Below are 22,842 nucleotides of genomic sequence, written 5' to 3'. Positions count from 1 at the left end.
GTAAGGAAACAGTTATTGTTGTAGTCCGTGTATGACTTTATAGATTATTATACAATACCAAATGTATTTCAATATTGATCTAAGGCTAAACAATGCAACTATATATGACGCTGGTGTTTTAACCAAATCTGATTCTTTTCTCCGGCTCTGCATTTATGGCATAAAGTACGGTTGTTGTGTTTTTATCTCAGACTGCAGGGAAGTGGTTTTTTTTTTTGGTTTTTTTTTACCACTGTATTTATTTACAATATCGTAACACATAATACAAAAGAATCAGCAAAAAGACTTACATAAGAAGCTTACATAAAGAAATCATAGAAGTCGTTAAGGTTACACAAATTGTTGTTTTGCTTAGAAATGAAACAGTGCAGGTCAAGTTGAAAGCGAAACTTAAAATAAAATTCGTGCACATGTGGGATTTTGTTATCCAACCTACAAGTATAAATGTACTTTTTAGCATGCAAAATTAAAAAGTTCACAGGATTATCTATATCACCAAAATCACCAAAACAAATGTTGGTCAAATTAAAAGGATAATTAGTTTTAATGCAATTTGAATTCACTGCCTCCCAGAACCGCTCAACGTGACTACAATTATAAAACAAATGTATAAGCGTTTCATCGGCATTCTTGCAAAATGAACAAAGTGGAGAATTAACCATTTTCATTTTATAAAGCAAGCTATTTATGCCTAAAATACGATGTAGAAAACGCAATTGTAAATATGATACTTAGGGGTCATTCACAGCCGTATAAGGCAGCCTAAAAATCTTATTCCAAACTATTTTCACTGGAAAATTCATAACTTGCCACTTCATAATAGACGACGGGGGCGTGCAGAGACCGGTAATTAGCTTATTATAAACATTTTTGGTTATTTTATGTGTGCGCATGCACATATTAAAGTTATTTTCACTCATTGGGAGCAAAACAGAATCATGGTACCCCCTCCAATAACTAGGAATGGCGTGAATAATCCCAAAGTACGAAGTAAAAGGAAAATTTCTAATATATTTTTTCGCTTGAAACGTGTTATATGGAATTACCGAGCCATCATTTTTAATGAAATCTTTCACATAAATTGTTCTGTGATTTAAAAGATTATAATGGAAAATTACTTTATTGTTAACCAATATATGACTGTTGTTTAAAATGATTTCATTACCATAATTACTGCCTGGATGATAAAAATTAAACTCAGCCCAAGCCTCACACACTTCTCTGCAAAAAATATTAGAAATACAAGAAACTGCCTCCTTATTGAAATTACATTTAAAAAGAAAAGCACCACCGAACTGTTTTAGGTATAAATCAAAAAATATTTTCCAGTTTCCTCTCTGAGGGGCTAAATACCGCTTTACCCAGCTACAGTTTAGACTTTTAATAAAAGATTCAATATCTATCATATCAAAGCCACCATTAACTTTCTTATTAATAAGGGTGCTCCGTTTAATCTTATAAGGTTTATTGTTCCAAATAAAATTATACAAATTTTTTTTTTTTTTTGTGTTATTTAGACATCTCCTTGGTTAAACCCAATTTAGACAACTTTGCTAGCAATCATATTGGACTGAATTTTGTTCGGTTTGAAAAGGCTGGTTAAAACAATTCACTCATGGCAGATATGTGTTCACTATAGCTTTGAATTTTCTAATTTTCTTCATGGATGACAAAGCTAACAGCATTCAGCTCGTGAATATGCTAGAAAGTCAAAATATGACCACTATACCTAAAGCCGAACCTATTATACAGTGTATGCATTTAAGTTTCTCTCTGATTCTTTTGAGTATGCACAGTTATGCTTTGATCTCCTTATGCATCTGCCAAGAAATCTTGTTATATTTAGCAATTTGTAACGTGCCAATTTTTCGCTTTCCGCATAATCATAAAATTTATGCTATATATATATATATATATATGTGTGTGTATATATATATATATATATATATATGTGTGTATATATGTGTGTATATATATATATATATATATATATATATATACAGTAAATTTGCAAGCATTTACTCGAAAGTAACAAAACAAACCTTTTGTAATAACTTTGTTGCTACTCAACGTCTGGTTACACAAAGTTCAACAAGAGTTGCATCCAACGACCTGGTTTTCCTTTGGTCAACGGAGTCGGTAATTACAAATCTTAATTAAACTGAAAAGCGGTTGCTAGGGGAAAACAAACCATTTCTGAAATGCACATTCCAAATACTCTATAACAACCTCTCTTGATTGACTTCTTTACAATTACGCAATTTTGTTCGGTATTGAATTGAAAATTTAAAAATAAAATGGGCCTAGGGTTTATTTAAGGAAGTGGTCTAGTTATGATCTTTTCAAGTAGAAGAAATGACGCAATTATGTTAGAACCAATCAAAAGAAGATATATAAGTTCATTTGTAGTTAAGAAATTATTTTTCCCGAGATCTAGAAAATAAATATGTAGTCTTCATCGATAACATGAAAATCAGTCCCATGCATGCAGAGGATTTATATCATATCGCGGTATCCTCCCCAGATGTAAATTTTCTTTTGAATATTTTGAGTGAAAGGTTTCTTGCCACTGTTGTGACCGTTTTTGCTTGGAAATGTTTGTTTCATACTGAACTTATAGTAATTAATAACTCGCCTTATAAATAAATGAAGCCAAAATCTGACTTTTTTTTATAACTGAGGAATTTCTTGCATGGAGTATTAAATAAGAAAGATAAGACGAACTATTGACTAATATACCAATGGACAAAATGTGGTGATGAGTGACCAGGACTAATTATATAACCTTTATCATTAAATTAAAAAAGTGGTCAGTTTTTTATTCTTCAAAACTCAAGCAGGTTAAGGAGAACCAAAGTTAACGCAAAACATTTTGTTTTTGAACTCTTATACGGACCTGAACGAATTATAGCATTTTTGTTTTGTTTTTGTGAGCGACGAGAAACAAGAAAAAGAAACCATTATAATTATAAATATTTAGGAAGAATAGAAGAGTAAAAATGAAGTTGGGTGTGTTGCTGACGCCTTCCAAGGCTATCATAACTAGATGTTTATTCGCTGCTCATAACATCGTTACCATTATTCAAGTAGCTGACATTAAAGACAACCAAAAATTTCTTTTCCTCGGATTCACATTGGTAATTCTCCTTTTGGAAGCCATCTTTACAATGGTGAAGAACAAAGGACAGGAATGGAAGTGGTAAGTATTTTTACTTTATGTGAGGTTGGAGTATACTATAGGGTGAGGTGGAGTGCTGTAAGGTACACGGTAATGTGCATGGGGTATTGGTGAATGGAATGGAAATGATTCACTCCAAATAGTACTAAACAGAGCGAAAGGCCGGGACGAGGGGGATATTGGCATAGGCTTCATAAGTTATGAATATGCAAATTATATACAACTATAGTGGCAATATATATTTAAAAGTGCAAATTATAAATAGATATAGGACTATTTGAGACAGTGTAAAGAAATATCATATTTAAGGAGTTGAGCGATGACACCCAGTAATTTGTTTGCAGAGCAATGATATTCAGCCCTTAACATTAACGACATGAGATCCAAAAAAATTCTTTCGCATTTGGGTCTTAGCGGAGGCAGGTGTGTCGAGAACCATGGTCATGGCCGATGACAATTGTCACAGGCTTTCCATTTTTCCTTTCCCCATTAAGCATATATAATGGAAATGAGAATAAATTAATCTTCATCCCATATTTTATGTGATCCACTAATTAATAAAATAAACAGGAGATAGAAAACACTGCCGACGGTCCACTCTCTTCAGGCATATAGGTGGAGTCAAAGGGCCAGAAAATATTTCACATGTCCTAAATTCCTATTATTACGGAAACAGTGATTCCAAAGAACCCCTATAACTGTGTTCGCCTCTGTGGACTCACCATATAGCCCTTAAATAGGCACATGAACCCCACACGGCAGAAAAGTATACAATGAAGTGGTACCGGCGCATTCAAGACCACTATATGGACATTGGTCTGACACCCGCCCTTCCTCCGCCCCCACCCCTCCGTGCTCCTCCTCCAACCCTATAATGTCAGTACTATAGATATGGGTTTCATTAAATGTTGTGATTTTTATTATTTCTTCTGCATATAGGTTTAGTCCTAGTGTGTTCATCTTTCTGGTTGGCTCTGTGCCAGGGATCTGGCTTCTTGAGCTCGAGATTATAAAGAAGACAGATCAATCCGTGTGTTCACCGGTAAGAGATGTAACCCTAATTATGTAGGGTTAGGGGAGGGAGGGAGCAGGCGCGTAGCCAAGGGGGTGAAGGGGGCGACCGCCCCCTCCCCTTTTGAGCATATTTTTTTTGTACGTTTTTATTATATCGCTAGTAATTTCAAATTGAAAATGCTTACATGCAACTTGCAAAGACTGGGAAGTGTGGTGTTTTCCCTATTAAGCCTATACACTAGCCTACGTGTAACCTTCAGTGCTTTTATATGACCTATTTACTTTATTTTCCATTCTGTTAATAATTTCCCAATATGTAGTTTTTCCGGTGTTCATATCCTTATAATTTCAGTAATTTGAACAATTCAAGGTAAATTGCTTTCCATAGGATCAAACCCTTAGCATCGAAAACGACGGGGACCGGCTGGAAATTATCGAGCAAGTCTTGGTCCTGGTTCTGATCGTAGGTCGCTGGATTCTACCAAAAGGTCAAATATCAAGAGACGAACTTTCCCAACTTCTTCTAGTCTACATCGGAATGGCGGCAGATATCATAGAGACGCTCGATGTGTTAGAACTAAAAGAGGTACAAACTAACGATAGTCTCGTTCTGGTAATTCTTTCTCTGTGGAGTTGGAGTTTGTTACAATTTACCATTGTAATGACTGCTAAAAAGAGACGGCTGACAAGAGAAGAGAGAATACATCTACTAAAACAGGCTGAAAGGAAAGAAAGAGTGTTTAATCGCGCCATTTTTAAACGTTTCCATGGTATCGTAGGTATGGCAATTTCAAATAAACGTTTGACCAATGAGAGCCTCAGATGTCTACAAACCCATCCAAGTGTTATAATACCCATTAGGCCTGAGGATGAGGTGAATGAAGAGGAAGAAATCAAACCAAAATGCGTCTGTTTAGAGTCGGAAGTCTGGGCCATAGTGACAACGATGCTTCTACAGGACGGCCCATTCCTCATTCTTAGATTGATACTGATTTTTCATTTTAGAGTTGTCAGCCAGTTCAATATTTTTTTTGTCTGCAAAAATTCGTTAGTTTTGTGCTTACAAACTTATCGATTGATAGTACTGCAGGTCGAAAAGAAGTCTAAAGTAAAGCCCGAGGGTGATACCGCCGCCCAAGAACTATGGGCGAAGGGAATAGAAGGGAACAGATACGCCATGCCTCGAGAGGCGTCACGTGATCCTTACACGGGGTTGGTCTATAACATACCATAAAGAGAGTGTTTTATGTGTGTTAATTAATTGTACTCCGCAGAAAAAAATATATATATATTAAGTTTAGCTAAATTCCACTGTAATTAGGAAATTAACATTTCAGTAGTTGATAAAGGATCCACAAGGATTCACAAACTTTTGCCGGAAAATGTATTAACCTGAATAGCAAATACGAACAAGTTATTTATTCTTCAAAATAAAGTACAATTTGCATGATTTATTTTGCAATTCGAATTCCATAAGAGGAAAAAAGGGTCTTTTACACCGTCAATCAAACCCTAATTTATTACCTCTGCCTATAAGTATATCATAACTACAATGCAAAATGTAAATCATGATTTAAGGATGAAAATTCATACTTAAAATATGCCCTCTTCATTAATTGCTGTTGGCTATTTAGGTTAAAAAGTTGTATGTTGCATTGTATCATCTAACAAACAGAAGTGCGGTTCCTTTGTTCGTATTGATCAATTGATTTTTTTTTTATAGCTGCCGTTTGCGTCAGAAAGCCACATTTAAACAGCCTATAATATAGAAGATATACATCAACTTGAATACATATCACCATGTACCTGTTATCACCGAACAACATACATATCGCTTTGTCTGGGTTTAAATTAGGAATATTTCTCCTAAATGGAGCACGTTGTAATGATTAGCTGTTTGGCGGAATTGGTGTCACACATATATATCTAAGATAAAGATGACAGCTGATGTTGTGCCCCCCCCCCCACCCCTTTAATGCAACACTCGAGCTTCAGATCTCAGCTCAACTCAGCTCAACTAAGTACATGCAAACACTACGTTCATGACATGTTCTGTATTTCAATGCATAGAGAACTAAAATTTCACCATACACAAGGGCGTAGGAACCGGGGGGGCTGGGGGCGCCAGCCCCCAGTGAAAAATGTGGAGGGGCGGAAGTATCATTCCGCCCCCCCCCCCCGGTTCGCAAGTCAGAAAACCCCTTTTTCATTTCCAAATGAGAAAAAAAATCTCATTTGGAGCACCAAATTGCATCTAAGGCCAGGTGAAAATACAAAATTAAGTTTACAAAATGGAGTGGGTGTTGAAGTGTGCTATATTGCACCATATTGCATCTGAGGCCACCTGGAAATGCAAAAAAATCCAAAGGGGAGGGGGAACCCCCTCCCCTTAGACCCCTCCCCCAGGCCGGCCATCAGTCTTCAGCCCCCCCCCCACTCAAAAGTACCTTCCTACGCCACTGACCATACAACTGACTAAAATTCAGTCAAACTATATCATTAAGTATGTTACGTTACCTTATACTAGTGTAAACTCTTAATCTTTAGTTTGACCTCCAAATATTGATTTATTAACCAAAAAAGTGAAGATTAATAATAATTACCTTTAAAAATATAATAAAAATAGTTAAACATATATACCAGAAGAGAATGAAATTTGATTAGATATACGCAAAAACTAGGAAAGTGTTATGGGATGGTTTGTGGTATCTGGTGTGGGTTATAAAACAAAACCGTGCATCACAAAGAATACCGTAGACAATGATGATCAGACTGACGGATGCCAGTACAGACCATACTTATCGGCGAGATGGTGTTAAACCTTATCGACAGCTTCGTCGGTGGGAGGTTCTGGTAATTGTTCCATGTTAATGGTTGGTGGTGGGTACACGTAACTGTGGTCATCGGGCGGCTGGTAGCTGGTCTGTGTATAGTATAAAATGATATCTTACGTTTTCAATAGCATACTTTAATTAAGGTATGATAGTAGTCTAATTGTTTTGTTAAAAATTAACGTTATTTGTAATGTAACTGTTGAATAGCGTCAACAGGTATACCACAACTAGATAGAGTGTATACATATCCACCCGAAAGGTCAGTAATTGTCGGGAAAATTCTTTAAAATTAGACCTCCTGAAGTGATTGTTTTAGTGGGGGAGGGGGGGTAGGGAGCTTGTTCTCCGATTTACACAATTACATTGGATTTTTGTATGTTAAAGAGGATGAAATAAACTACTGATGGACTAAAAGTCAGGAAGATTGAAGGTGGTTTCAGGCGTTTTCAAACTTCGTTTGAGAAAAGAAAAATTTCGTAGCGAGAGTTGGTGGCATTGCTGGGAAGTACTATGAACCTCTCCTTGCTCAAAATCTTTCACAGTCATCGCCTGGATATAGTCCAAGCCAGTAGCTATCATGCATGGTCAGTTTACCACATGTCGCTGGGAAAACGTCGATCTATCCTCTAACGATCGTGACTGTCTAAGTCTATAAGTAAATGGCACAATTCATTGTAGTATCGTCACAATATGAATATGTACAAACGATGTCAAAGTTCGCTGCATATATAATAATAATCATGTACTTACATTGTTGTTGCTCGTCTCTTTGATTGTGTTACCGGGACATAGTCCATTACAACAGAAAGCCGAAGCCAAAAGCGCAATCGTTATTTCGGAACAACCAACCAAGCATACCAATAGATGGAAGATCATTTTTGTCAATGATATTCCCAGCTAAAAAAAAAGAGGCAAAAATAGATAGAACTTAAGAAAGAAAAACATGATATCATTAATTTATGACGTTTTCATCATATATTTATTGGATGCATCTTATTTTTTTCGAAATTGGCACACCATATTATGACTCATAGTGTCTCTTGAAGCTTCAACACAACTATACCTGAACATTGTAGCGATAAACGTGTCGAGGTTCTTAACACGGACATTATATTTGTTTGGTCAAAACTGTTTATAAATTCACTTTAAAAATATGAAGAAAACAAACAAACAAAAAAGGTTTTTAGAACCTACGGTGTCATCTCATTAAAATAATTTCGAAACATTTACCAATCAACTCATATGCTAATTTAAAACATTCATATCATGTTTATTCATTTATAAGCTGATTAAGCATACCTGTTGATTATAACGGTCATAGCCGTCATCGACTGAGACATCATAGTCCTTATAGCCCGGATGCAGCAGGTAGTAATGCACATTGTTGGCCGCAGCAGCCGCACCTAGTGCGACGGCAACGGTGACAGGTGGTATTGTCATCAGCGAAAGTACCATATATGCTCCTCTCTGAAAGTCAAACAAAGTAAAACAAGATTAAAAATGAATATTCATTTATGTTAATATAGCCCGGATGCTGCAGGTAGTAATGCCCATTGTAAGCCGCAGCAACCGCACCTAGTGCGACGGCAACGGTCACATGTGGTACAGTCATCAGCGAAAGTACCATATATGCTCCTCTCTGAAAGTCATATAAAGTATAAAAAATGAATATTCATTTATGGTAATATAGCCCGCATGCTGCAATACCTCTCTAAACTGTCCTCCAATATCATGCTTCAAAGCACTGGCATTGACAGTACAAACAGTTCCTATAACCTTGACCTGATAGAAAACATGATATTCATACTACTCGTACTGACAATACTGCTCTGGAAGAGAGAAATGACACTATACAATATAGAAATAATTGTCCCAACTGGGTGAAGGAAAACAAGATAGATATGAATATTCATTTATGAAAAGTTTAACATAAATTAGACAAACGACTCCTATGGCGGAACCAGAGACTGGGATGCCTGATGTACAGGAGGACCGAACCCAATTTGATCAAGGATAATATCGAAAATTCTTACCATGGTATTTACTTATTTATTTATTTATTTTGTTAAGGTATACAACGAAACATCAGGGCACCTCGGACAAACTCAACAACCCATTTATGATTCTAATTTGATAATATCATTGTAAAATATCCACTTTTGTGTCTTGTTATTGTTCTTCAAATGTCCATTTTTCTGTTCAATGTTTCATACATTTCGTTACAGGCTTTTACATGCTTTTATTTTTGGTGTCATCAGTGGGATATGATCAAGTTCAGCTTATTTAAACGCAACATGAAATATATTTCTTAACTTATCATATATTATCGATAAATAATCCATCAAGTTAAAGACATTGACGGAATAAATATTTATGTACTTACTTGGGGTGTGATTTTTTGTTTTGTTCATTATAATTTGTCCATATATTTCCTTCATTATAATATCAAAGATGCAGGCTAGAATTTGCAATTGCCAGTATTAGTTTATGCCCATGTCAGAACTGAATTTTAGACATCAAGAATAGTAACATAATGGTCAAAGAGATAACCTCCGTACCCGCATCATCCCCTCCCCGAACGTACCCCCTCCCCGATCATACCCCTCCCGGTCGTACCCCTCCCCGATCGCTACCCCCTCAATTCAATCTTATGATAGTTCTAGGTTATTAGTTAAACTTACCATCACTCCTGGACGGGAAGATGCGAGAACCCCAACAAAACCAACTATTATCGTCCACTGTTGAAAAAAAATGGATATAAAATAATTCGTTTTCTAGTTAATTGCAGAATTTTAGTTTTTCTGTTTTTAACCTTGCCTTTGCAAACACCCTAACACACAACCATGCAGCTGTGTTTTACATTCAGACCAAGGACCCCATTGTTTTTTTTTTACATTGTTCCAATCCACGTACTTTCCCCTTAATAATACCCCTTAACAACAGAATTCTTGCGAGGACGTGGTAATTCTTTGGAAATAACATCCAGAGGACCTGGAATGCTTTCGTTCAAGTCCTGAGTCAGAATACAACAAACGCGCACTCACATACACACTCACGCGCGCGCACATTCTACATATACAATTGCACATAACATGATGTGTTATGTCAAGAAGCCAAGAACAGATTACCTGCATGTAAGAACATTATCTTTTTAAACAGAAGTCACATCATACATTAACACACTGGCAACTTATCAAAACCAAGAAAATCACCCGAAAACTTGTATCAAAACTATAAAAGACAACCGTTCTAACAAGAAGCTCCCTGTGGAGATACTTACAGCTCCCGACCACAGTCCACTGACAGGGTAATCCAGGTGATTCCTTTCGGGTACACCGTACAGTACTATAACCAAGACAATAGCACTAAATGCGAGTACAGCGCCGCCAATTATCTGCAATATTCCAGTAACTAATAGACTTCTCAACGTCGGGTGATGTTGCTCTCTATCATTCATTGTGCTATACCTACTGAGAGGGTTTGATCTTGTATAAACAAAATGACCTGTTGCAAAGATAAAAAAAAAAAATACATAGTAGCTCAACACTGTCTTATGTCCTTTAAGATCACGTTTGCAATACGGTACCGTCCTTCTGTACCGGTACCTTACCGAATACTTTGGCGCGCACACGCTCGATGGAAACCTCAGAGTGTCAAGGAGCCCTCCGTAAACACGTCTTTATACAAGACTAAAGGCCCGGTCACACTACAGCGATACCTACTCCAAATCTGAGGGGTTCTGGAACGGACTAAATTTTGAAGTGACGTCACATCGAAAAACGATAAAAATCGGAAGAGAAATCGGATAGCTATCCGATAAAAGGAAACGGAGTTAATTTCAAAAGATAGGAGAGGGCTATTTCACATCGGAATGGCTCAACAGATAGCAAATCGGGTCCTTTATCAATGTGGCTAGAAGACGCGAACGAAAAACAGGCTGTTTCGATTCCTCCGGGAAAATCGGATAGTATATTCCGATAAAAAATCGGTAAAGTGTGACCGGGCCTTAACAACATTCGGGTTGTGTCTGAACAATTTCGGAGGGAGGGGAGGGGGTGGTGTTGGCAAGGGGTGTGGGTGCTGCGTTCAGTATATGTTTCCTAAAGGCTCCAGTGGGTGCCAACCTGGCACTGCATGGTTATATAGGGAACTTCAATACCCAACCATTTCTTATGGTGAGTGTAATGCTAAATCGTATACGAGGTGTTGACAGCATGAGGTGCGGCAATTATACATTACGCATGAATGACTGACTAAGATCGCTTAATATTCCTTCAATGGAACATTGTCATTGCGTTTGAAAGATCCCGAATTTACCGATGGTATAGAGTCAACAATGTGGATATACGTGTAAAGGGCCTATACAGTGGATAGGGCCTAGAGAACTTATAGTTCGATTACAACAATTAGAGACGTATCTGTAACGTAAGGGCTCACGTACAAATCATCCGTGAGTACGTTTACCGTGCGCCTTAATACACACAGGCTCTAGGCTAAGTACTGCATGAAAATCAGTATTAGATTTCCAAGATGCCCCGTATATGCTATAGTATACAGCAGGGTCCAAATTCATGGGGGTGAGTGTACGAGTATCAGCAAACTACAAGTCACGCAAGATAGAACCTGTAGGTACGAGAAAACCAAACAACTTGATCCAATATGATCCCCTGTAGTCCCTCTACATTGCTAGAATACAAATGCGTTCGCCGTCTAATACGAGTCAGGTATATATAGTACAGCTTATATGTATATATACGCTATATATGAAGGTCGCATGGTTGGTTCGACCAGAGCTTGACCAGCTAGTTTTTGGTCAAGCTATCCGTTAATAGTGTTGAATTAGTCAGCATGACGGATAGTAATTGTTATGAGGGATTCAATAGCCTAAGGATTACCTCATAATTACTACCTGCTCACTTCATCTTTTGGCTTAATCCGTTCGGAGTGTGTTGACGTCACAGAATGAAGTCACGTGACTGTACATCATGCATGTTAAAGATTTCACTGATAACGAAACTCAATTTCTTTGATTTCTTCACCAGAAGTGTGAAAAAGTAAAGAGGAACGTCTCATTCTTTACAAAACACAACAGCTTTGAACACGTGGCGTAATTTAATAAATTGATATAGTTTTGAATCAACACGGATTGATACGGACAAGTTGGGTATAGTCACTTGTACTGACGTCACTGATATAGGCATAATGACGTCAGCATATAACTGAGCGGGATTAGATTATTTTGACGACATTTTCTGATGAATTCGATTCATTTAAAAGATGCTTTATCTTTTTTCTTTATTTGTGATCGCTACATTTACTGCAACCAACGATGTCCCAATGTCATACAGAAGGACCCAAAATAGATTCGCAGGTTTTACTTGGAATATTATATATCTTGCGTAAACATGAAAGTCAAACGCAACTACATATATGATAGCCTATGATAACAGAATGCAAAGCTTCTTCGGAAGCTTTCAGTTATGAAGTCAACCTTTCCTGCTTAATTGATTTAAGCTCTTGTTATCCATGTCAGCTTTTTGTGTTAGAGATGATAGTACTCTCATTAACTGTATATCCTATACCTTTATTTGCTTATTTTTAATTAATGCTCTTCTAGGCAAAAGTCATCCTGTTGGCATGTTCGGCTCCACCCCTGTCCCACCATATACTTGCTGGTGCTGGTACTCGATCGGAGCATTCGGAAAGTCATGTAAAATTTCTAGTACAAAATTAAGTAAAGGCTACTCGTACTTGCGCTTAGAACAACGGCAGGCTCGTACTTTGCATAGGCTAATTCAGGAAATATGTCTACTCAGCGTACTCGCCTGGGTAATTCTACAAAGGAGCTGCTATATTATAAATAACAGATCCGTGGTTCTATACAATATACTCGTATTGATGTATGCAGGAGATCTCATTGTATACTTTTGCGATTATTAAATAACCTTTAATATTTTTCTGGATGCTTTAAGGTAGCCTACTGATCACCATTAAGTCTGACTTACCTTAACTTTTGACACAACAGCCTTTTACAAATTTCTCTTTAGCTGCAGGTGACGAGTTCCTGTTTACACTAAATAACAAATACAGCTTCATATACCTCAGTTAAATCTTGAATCTTGTTGTTCAATTGATATATGCCTCTCCGGACTCGATTGGAGGTCCTGGAATGAAAAGATTCTCCAATCAATTCTAAAGACTATTTCGTTAACAAGGATGTCTATTATACTTTTGACAGAATAAACCGTATTTAACCGGTCTCGCCCGATTGGGTTGCAATGATTCACAGAGCACGCATCATCAAGAGCTATTGGTAACGTTTATCTTGAAGAATTTTAAAAGATTACTACATTGAAAAGGAACGTCTATCCAGCCAAGGACAAACGCATTAACTGGTGTATAGTATAATTTACGAGCCGTGACTTTACCTGGGAAATCTAGCTGAAATTCTTACGTGAAATTATATCATATTGATAATTGACAAAAAAAAGAAGAAGTAGATTCATTTACTTTCTAGACTTACCCAGTAAAATCAGAAAACTATAAGCTAAAAAATGTATTCGTTTACTGGTATCGTTGAGACGGGAAACTTTTAACGAAGTAATGCCCCTCCCTGTATAGCCTACACTCCACGAATATGAAACTGTTCAATAGCTATATTTACGGCTATAGCATCTTATCTGGCAAGTTCGATTTTTTTTCTCTCAATAAAGTTTTAACCAAAATAGAATTTCATGTATGTCCACATTTTTGAGTAGGAAACCATCAAAAAGCGGTCTTCAAGCATATGTTGCTTCAGTATAGTAACCAGCAAAAGCATGTGCATGGTTAAGATAGATAGATAGATAGATAGATAGATGGATGGACGGACGGACGGACGGACGGACGGACGGACGGACGGACGGACGGACGGACGGACGGACGGACGGACGGACGGACGGACGGACGGACGGACGGACGGACGGACGGACGGACGGACGGACGGACGGACGGACGGACGGACGGACGGACGGACGGACGGACGGACGGACGGACGGACGGACGGACGGACGGACGGACGGACGGACGGACGGACGGACGGACGGACGGACGGACGGACGGACGGACGGACGGACGGACGGACGGACGGACGGACGGACGGACGGACGGACGGACGGACGGACGGACGGACGGACGGACGGACGGACGGACGGACGGACGGACGGACGGACGGACGGACGGACGGACGGACGGACGGACGGACGGACGGACGGACGGACGGACGGACGGACGGACGGACGGACGGACGGACGGACGGACGGACGGACGGATGGATGGATGGATGGATGGATGGATGGATGGATGGATGGATGGATGGATGGATGGATGGATGGATGGATGGATGGATGGATGGATGGATGGATGGATGGATGGATGGATGGATGGATGGATGGATGGATGGATGGATGGATGGATGGATGGATGGATGGATGGATGGATGGATGGATGGATGGATGGATGGATGGATGGATGGATGGATGGATGGATGGATGGATGGATGGATGGATAGAAAATTTATTGTCCATTTCAGAAAAACAGAAAACGGAAATTATTTCCCGTCGACAGTAAACATAAAACAATAGTGAATACAAACATAAACATACAATAAGTAAACTATAAGTGAGCAACTACGAGAATAAAACTAAATAGGCACAACCAGAACAGTAACAGGGGCAACACAGAGGGCTGCAAGTGATAGATCACACACAGCGAGTTTTACGCTATTTTCATCATTCATTACTTTATAGGATAAGACGGATATGAGTCGCTTCTTTTGTGGTTTTTCCATTTTCTCGAAGTTTTATTTACTTCCATTATGAATTCAATTTCAAAAATCAGACAAGGGTCAAACTTTTGTTTATTAAAACGAAATGTAAAGACGGTAACACTAAACCCAGTAAAACAAAATCAATTTGGCGTTCCTTGGTTACAGCTGTTTTGAAGGTGGCATACTCATATTAGGGTCTATATCAATCAGGAAAAGTGCCAAAAAGCAGCAGGAGAACATTTTTTGTGACCTGTTATCAATCATAATCTAGTTTTTTGTGGCTTGCATGTTGAAGAGCATGAATGAAAGTACATGTGCTGAGAAAATTGGGTCAATTGAGGCAATTTTAGACCCTTTTAGGCCTCCCAGGAGCAGCGTAGGAAATTTGTTTACCACTTAATGAAGAGGTTTGTTTACAAGTGACGAAAACTTCCGGCTCAGATAGCAAAAAATCTACATGGTCATGATACGAAAAATTGATGGTGCCATGAAAGGCCAACTTGTCAGCTATCCGGTGATGGGTAGCGTTTAGCTGGTGAAAACTTCTATCTAGACTTAGAGACCACATTACTTTTGTGATTTAGTATACAAATCAATGGGGCTTTTAATGGGCGTATGCTACCGCATGAGCTAGACCCATTACGTAATCTTAGTATATTTAGAAAATGAAACTAGTCCTAGGCCTAGCCCTACTCGTACTCAGTCACATATGGTCATGATTCATACTAGATTACAACTATTTCAGAATCATGTAGTCAGCTTACACTAGTCTTACAAAGCGAAACAGAAAATTGATTTTTATAAGTTGGAAAATGTAGAGGTCTTGAACTTGTTTAATGTCTTATCATCCAAATACGTCGATCGCATTTGATAAAGGTAGGTCTTGGAAAGGCTAGTTAGTCATAGTCAGTCCTATGGTACTTGTCCTCTCCTGCATCACAAAAGTTGACCTAACGTTAACATAAGCTAGGCCCAGTCATGAGATACCGTAGAATGTACCTAAAACTGTTATTTAGGCCTTAGCCTACCTTGAATTGACTTGTTTGGCCTACTATAGCCTGGCTCTGCTAGTACTTGGGCTAAATGTTTGGCCTCCGTTCTGTGTAAGTTGACTGTTGCCTAAGGTTTCAAATCATAATTGACAGTACTGTCTGGTATTGGTTATGTATGTTAATACCTTACTCCTTAGGTAAAGGCTTACTGTAACATAATATTATCAACATTCATGAAAGATGTACACTTAAAAGTCTGTTATCATCGCCCGATGCTGGATGAGAAATATGATTCAAAGATTTCAACTTTTTCTGTGATTTATTGTGACTTGTATTCATTTTCACAGAACATCATGATGGGTATCAATGCATCAAGAAAAGAACGCAATGCAGTGAGGAAAGACAATTTGGAAGATTTTGGTGACGATGAATGTCTTCAAGCCAAAGGCCAGATGAAGGTGGAGATCAACGGTAGATTTGTTAACATTCCAGAGGAGATTGTAATCGTCATTTTGTCATTCCTACCGGTTAAAGATTTGGAGAAATGTGCCAGAGTTTCACCATTGTTTGGGACGCTTGTAAACAGTTCAAGTCTTTGGAAACTGAAATGCGAAAGAGAGGGGAAATATGTCAAGAAAATTATGGCGCCTTGCTATCCGTCTGATTGGAGGAAATTTTACTTGAAAGAACCATTCAGTAGAAACCTCATCAAAAATCCAAGTGGAAATGGTAGGTTGAACCTGAACATTTGATCAATGGTGTAATATGTTACTGGAGGGTGTTGTGGGTAAATGGCAGAGGCAATGAATTTTAAGGAATGAAATTTTACAGATCTATACAAAAACTGACATTGCTGTTTTTGAGTGTAGAAATGTAAGAAAAGCTTCTTAGTTAATCTCTTGATATTTTTTTATTTACAAGAGATCCACAATCATAACTTCTGGCCAAAACTGCTTGATTTAAAAGAGGTCTGATATATTCAGGTGATGAGGGCAAAGGAAGAGGTCAGAATGATTCTACCATTTTCAAATGTGATAGGTAAAACAGTCTGTTTCATTGGTTATACGGGGTCAAATGTAAAAATCTTCAAATGCTAATAACTCTGCAACCAAAAGTCAGAATTTATTTATACTTGGTATTAATATGTTGGTAGATAGCGGTTACATGGTGAAATATGTTCAAGTTGATATTATGCATATTTATTAGAGGGTGGGGCTTAAGGTGATTTTTACTAAAATAGCTTGTAAACACGGTAACTGAAGTAACTAGCGACAAGTTAAAGTCATACTTGGTACATAGATGCGCCATAGTGAGTAGATGAACCCTATTGATTTTGATGCTCATCTCATGAATAATAATGAGGTCACAGGGTCAAATGTAAACATTTTCAGAATTGAATCATACTTTGTGTGAAGGTGTTGATATAGAGCAGGTACATGATAATGTATGTTCAATGTGATATTAAAGGTTGGGATTATAATCTCAATTGGCAAGGAATCACAATAAGCCCACTGGCTTTCTGGTTTTATTTTGTTGAAGAAAATTGTGAAAAAAGATCATTAATTCTCTTTGTTTTCCTTTATTTCTCTCTTTTTTTTTTTTTTTTGTGGACTCGTCCTGTACGAGGTTGACTGTCTGCATGTTTCTATTTGCAGATAATTTCAAGCACTGGAAGAAATTGCAAGATGGTGGAGATAAGTGGTTAGTCGAGAAGGACAAAGGGGCAGGCAGTGGGGAAAAACCACCAGAATTACTGGCCATAGCCGATGGCAAACCTTGCAACTTTGCTACTTCTTACGGCTGGTGCTGTAAATGTCAAGTGGTTGACTTGGTACAGGAAGGGTTTGAGGAAGAAATGTTGGACCGCTTACAGCCGCCGTTAAAAGTTGGAGACTGGTAAGGAGAAATTTATTTTAAAAAGAGCAAATACGTTAAAGGAAATTATGTAAAAGTTGGTGGGTCTGACGTCTTGATCCAACCTCCCCCGCCCCCCCCCTCAGGAGAGTGTAGTTTAATTAATCTGCCCAGATCCTATTTAAATATTCCTGGGTTGAGAAAGACAATGGAGGTTAAGTGCCTTGTCCCAAGGACACAGCTTAATGATGTTACCAGGACTAAAAACCTGCTATCCTTAGATTGAACGTCAGTTCACCTTAACCACTTGACCACAATTAACTGTTCTCAGTATGGAGGAGAAAAAATGAGCGCACCCCCCCCCCCTCACAGGAGAGTGTAGCCCAACTGTTATTATAGGCTATCGCAAAAAGGAACTGTCTGAAAGTCTTTAAGGTTTCTTTGTTGAGCTAACACACTGTGTGATATCTTGCAAAAAGTATCGTTCAAGCCTTCTTGCCTCCCTCCATTAGGTATGCAGCCAGATTTGACTGTGGCAATTTGTACAATTTGGAAGTGGTGTTGCACAAAACCAAGAAAGGAGGAGAAAAAGATGTTATCGACTCTTTTGAATATGAAGAACAGACTCCACAGTGGGCGCCCAATGACTGGAAAGAGGTATGAGGGTGTAACATGCTACATTCGGGAGAGGAGATGTGGGGGGAGAGGGGTGTTAGATGGGCCGATGTAGAGGGAATGGCTCGGTATGAAGAACAGGTTCAACATGGGCTTCTATTGACTGAAACTAGAGGGTGGAATGTGTAGTGGTAAAAGTTGAGGGAAATAGCTGGTTGACTGTAGACATTGTTCAACATTTATGGGGAGGAGAAGGTGATGGGAGAGGGGAGGGGAAGGGGGGTAGTATAAAATTGAATCTTTCTTCTAGTTGCTGCTTGTACATTGAATCTATTAAAGGAGAGGGGAATCTTCCCCTCCCTTGTCTTGGCCAATGTGGAGTTGGGATGCAGCATGGAAGTAGGGTGAACAAAGGGAGAGGGTGGGGGTGGGCCCTTGTCATCCAAACTCCATCGTCATCTGTGGGTCAAACGTTCATTTTTGCACTCAGTCTAGGAAGCACAAGACCCTCGTCCAGGTCCAGAACGCCTTCAGGATGAATAATCTGTGTATGCATCAAAATTCACCATTTGATATCAAAATGTTTAATATTTTTAGGGGGAGGAATCCCATGCCCTCCTACATGGGAGTTGGCATCAATGAATACGGTGCTATATGCCCCCCCCTTCCCCTGCTTTATATATCATGGACCCCCCTCTGGCTCTTGCAGGGGTCCAAGTTACATACACCCTACCTAAATATGTTGGGGATATTGAGACACGTACACCCTCCACTACCTTCTAAATCCCCTTCATACCACTGGGAAACAGATGATATCAGGAATTAATCAAGAAAACCTTTACTTAACTTCATCTGAATTTGTTTCTTTCTATCTTTGTGGCAGATTTCTCATGTATTTAAAGACTATGGCCCTGGCTTGAGATTCATCAGTTTTACCCACAAAAGCAAAGACACTCTGTTCTGGGCAGGCCACTATGGTGCCAAGATGGCAGGCTCTTATGTCAAAGTGTCCTTTGGTGAGGACTAGTACATTACTCAATGCAGTAGGACAAGGGAAGGCTTTCTATCACTTTGGATTCCTATCAGTTTGGAAATATCTGATGTCCAGTTGGAGGGTGTGAAGACTCGCGCAAAAAGAAACGTCTAATGCCGGTAATCGGACCTAGTTCCGAATGTAACAGAAGTGTTAGACACCACCATCGATCCCAGAAAATACACACACAGCTTGCTACCTTCGGTAATTAGACAGTAGTGTACAGTCAGTAAATACAGCTGCGGTCAATATACCCACAGCACAGTGTACAAACAATACAGCGATGGACATCTCAGGTCCAGCTAAAGATAACAAGGTATCACGTTTCATTACTGTCTTCATTTTGTAGCTACACAAACAAAGCGTCAGTTGCAAGCAACAGAAAGTTACCTTTTTCAGATTGCCGCATGCGGTTTGGGGCAAGTCTTCAATGCCTTTAAGGTCTTTCTAGCTGTGGTTTTTGGGGATTTGAACTTCTTAATGAAAGCTGTATGTTGGATTCATTTTGTGAGTCTGGTGGTAAGCTGTCAGAGTGGCCTTCCAGATTTACTTAGGTACGATATATAGTTTACAGTAACTTCTTTTCCGCCACCCGGAAATATTTTCAAGGCCAGTGAGCTGAACTTTCAGGTACAACTTTGTCTCTATTAATTATATGTTTTTAATAAATCATTAGCAAAGTCTATTAAATTATGAATGAAATGAAGTTTAAGTCACTCATATTTCATCCGTAATTCTTTTAATCCTTGCTGAAGGAAAGGAATCTATGTACAGTAATGCTGATAATATGTGTGTGGGTGCCTGTTGGTATGTGTGTGCATGTGTGTAGCTGATGCGTTGGCTTGTAAGTATGATTATTGATAAATTACTTGGTTATTGACCTTCTTTTGATATATTGAGTTGTATCGTTACTATTGCAATACTGTAATTTTTTCCTGTTTTGTAGAGTAAATTTATCTTATGAATCTATGTTTCAATATAATTAATGAAAAAGTGAAAGGCTGAAAGCTGGAAAGTTAAATAAAATTGTTGCGAGTCGGCTGATATATCTCTTCTATTATTTTTCTCTGACTTTGTCTACTTCCCACCTCCACACAGGAGTTATTTATTGATTGATTGATTGATTTATTTAATTATACCTTATCTTGTGAGTCACATTGAAAGTTTGTATCCAATCCATGAATCGCAGCACTTATAGGAAGTATCAAGCTTCCCTGTGATGGAAACAAAAAAATTTGCAACAAGTGGGAACTAAGAAGATCAGACAGTCTACTGTGCACATTGTCAAAATATCCTGGCATATATATGCAGTACTTACACAATCCTCCACTGTTTCATATTTTTCAACATTGTTTCAAAAGTGTCAAAATATAGCATCCATTCTGCATCTTAGCATCTTCCATTCTACTAAAAATTCTCCAAGACCCCTTAGCCATCTCCCCCTCCCCCATAATAAACGAATGGTGGTTGCGCCCCACACATGCTGTGTGTCGGTATTTGCAATAGTTTTCAGTTTCCTGAGGATTCTTTTCCAAGTTGTATCCAAGTAATTTAAGTAAAGTTTGGCAAAGGCTGTATTGTATGTACATGTAATCTGAAATGTGTAGGTGTCTTATAAACGTAATCTATAAATAATAACATGATATATTTTATAGAACAATTACTTTGAGCATGTGTTTTCTTGTCTTTTCGTATTTCCTGTTGATTGAAATAGACGAAAATTATCCTTCAGAAACAATCATTAAGGAATGTATTCATACAAAACCGTATTTTCTTTCTTTGTTCTTTGCTGTATGTATTTTTCTTGATCTATATCAAGGGTTCTAAATAGGCGGCCGACATGTGAGATTGAAATCCCCCCCCCCCCCCAATCTGATAGTATGGGTGCCCTTATGGCCCTCAGGATTGCCCACCAGCGAGACGGGGGAAAACATGCACGTATACTTCTGGGGGAGGGGGGGGGGGTGATTTTAGCCTCAGGATCAGGGCCGGATTTAGACATGTGGAGGCCCGTGGGCAACCTTCAGTGGTGGAGGCCCCCCCTCCAGTGATCGCCGTCCTGGGGGAGGTGTGTAAGGGGAGGGGTATTGGATTTTTTCCAATAATTAAGGGTTCTTGGATGCGAAATGGTGCAGTATTTTGTGATTTCTGAAGTAAATTTTGTGATTTCTGAAGAATTTTCATTACGGTATATGTAGGCCTGTTTGCCTGCAAAATTTTCAGTACAAGTAAAAAGGTTGCTACAACCTCTCTCACTCTCAGTACGAACGAGCAATCATGATCAATCATATAAACATGGATATAATACTTACAGTACGTATATTTACAGACCAGGCAGTTTTCGAGACTTGACCCTTGCAAAATCTTGGATCAATTTGTCGAAGTCAGATCTCTGAGAATGTCATATTCAATACTCATCAAGGTCAGATGACTGAGCCTATCATGACCCATTGCAGTACGGAGTCTGTTCTTAATGAACTTCAGTTTACTGAACGAACGTTCTCCAGAACAGTTTGTGACCATGAGCACCAAGTACATCCGTAGCATTATCTCGACATTTGGAAATGTATCCGCAACGTGTTTGTCCATCAACAGTTTATAAAGGAACTGTTCTCTCCCCATCTTATCATCTTCAGGAAAATGAGTAAAGAAGGCTGCAAACTGCACAAGTTCAACACCAAGTGATTGATCTAGATCATCCTTGTACTCAGAAACTAATTTTGCTGCAGCTGCTTCGATTTCATTACAGTCCAGTGTTTCCAGTTAACGCAAGAAACCGAAACTAAACTTGCTTTTAGCTGGACTGGACTAACATGATTCTTGACGAACATGTTAATGCCAACTGCCCAGACGCGCACGGGCCTGTGTATGTGTGTGTAGAGGGGGCGAGAAGACAGTTGTTTCATCATTGCACATGAAAAGAATCAATTAGCAATACCTGTCTGAAATCTAGAGGGAGGTGATGACAGGCGCACTGTCAGGGTGTACTGAAATGTTTCAATCAAAACCATTAACCTAGTTCTAAAGAAAATAGACGTTGAGATTGATGACTTCGGATATTAGGCCAATCGTGTTTGTCTGCCGACGTGTGATTTGCAATAACGGTAAAACAACCACTTAGCTGTTTCTACCATTCACAAAGAGATACAATTAAAATTGAATATGACTTCAAGCGTATGCATGGCGTAACCCGCGCGCAATGTGATTTTGATTGATGATATTTGTCAGCCTACATTTAATTTTTTTTCTTCAAATTTCCCTTATATATATATATTTTCATAAAGTATGTGGAGGCCCCTTGTTGTGGAGGCCCGTGGGCAGCTGCCCACGTTGCCCATTGGTAAATCCGGCCCTGCTCAGGATAAACTTAGGGTGATTACTTTCCCTCTGGCAAACAATTTAAAAAAAAATAGCGGACACCAAAGACAGTCGAAGATTCGTCAACATTGTCTCAAAAGTTGCAAAATATTCTGCATTAAAGCACGCTTCATTTTATGAAAGGAGGAGGAGGGCCC

At 38.7% G+C, this 22,842-nt stretch overlaps 3 protein-coding genes across 3 annotated transcripts; 2 read left to right on the top strand and 1 right to left on the bottom strand.

Annotated features, from left to right (window-relative positions):
• The first annotated feature begins 2,958 nt into the window (after positions 1-2,958).
• On the top strand, positions 2,959-6,804 carry LOC139985062 (transmembrane protein 26-like). Its single transcript, XM_071999254.1, has 3 exons — positions 2,959-3,199; positions 4,118-4,220; positions 4,581-6,804. The coding sequence occupies exons 1-3, from the start codon at positions 3,000-3,002 to the stop codon at positions 5,424-5,426; spliced, it is 1,149 nt and encodes a 382-aa protein (XP_071855355.1). The 5' UTR covers positions 2,959-2,999; the 3' UTR covers positions 5,427-6,804.
• On the bottom strand, positions 6,677-13,286 carry LOC139985064 (uncharacterized). The gene is made up of 6 exons (XM_071999257.1): positions 13,032-13,286; positions 10,307-10,530; positions 9,708-9,764; positions 8,326-8,493; positions 7,777-7,923; positions 6,677-7,115 (listed from the first exon to the last, which is right to left on the bottom strand). The coding sequence occupies exons 2-6, from the start codon at positions 10,481-10,483 to the stop codon at positions 7,008-7,010; spliced, it is 657 nt and encodes a 218-aa protein (XP_071855358.1). The 5' UTR covers positions 10,484-10,530; positions 13,032-13,286; the 3' UTR covers positions 6,677-7,007.
• Positions 13,287-15,500: 2,214 nt separating this feature from the next.
• LOC139985063 (F-box only protein 6-like) lies at positions 15,501-20,990 on the top strand. Its single transcript, XM_071999256.1, has 5 exons — positions 15,501-15,709; positions 16,173-16,554; positions 17,481-17,721; positions 18,192-18,336; positions 19,178-20,990. Exons 2-5 carry the CDS (start codon positions 16,179-16,181, stop codon positions 19,319-19,321), a joined length of 906 nt encoding a protein of 301 aa, XP_071855357.1. The 5' UTR covers positions 15,501-15,709; positions 16,173-16,178; the 3' UTR covers positions 19,322-20,990.
• The last annotated feature ends 1,852 nt before the right edge of the window (positions 20,991-22,842 follow it).

Source organism: Apostichopus japonicus, chromosome 17 (assembly GCF_037975245.1).
Source record: "Apostichopus japonicus isolate 1M-3 chromosome 17, ASM3797524v1, whole genome shotgun sequence".
Classification (NCBI taxonomy): Eukaryota; Metazoa; Echinodermata; class Holothuroidea; order Aspidochirotida; family Stichopodidae; genus Apostichopus; species Apostichopus japonicus.
Note: the sequence above shows the minus strand (reverse complement) of the source record. Positions and strands in the feature narration are given on the sequence as shown.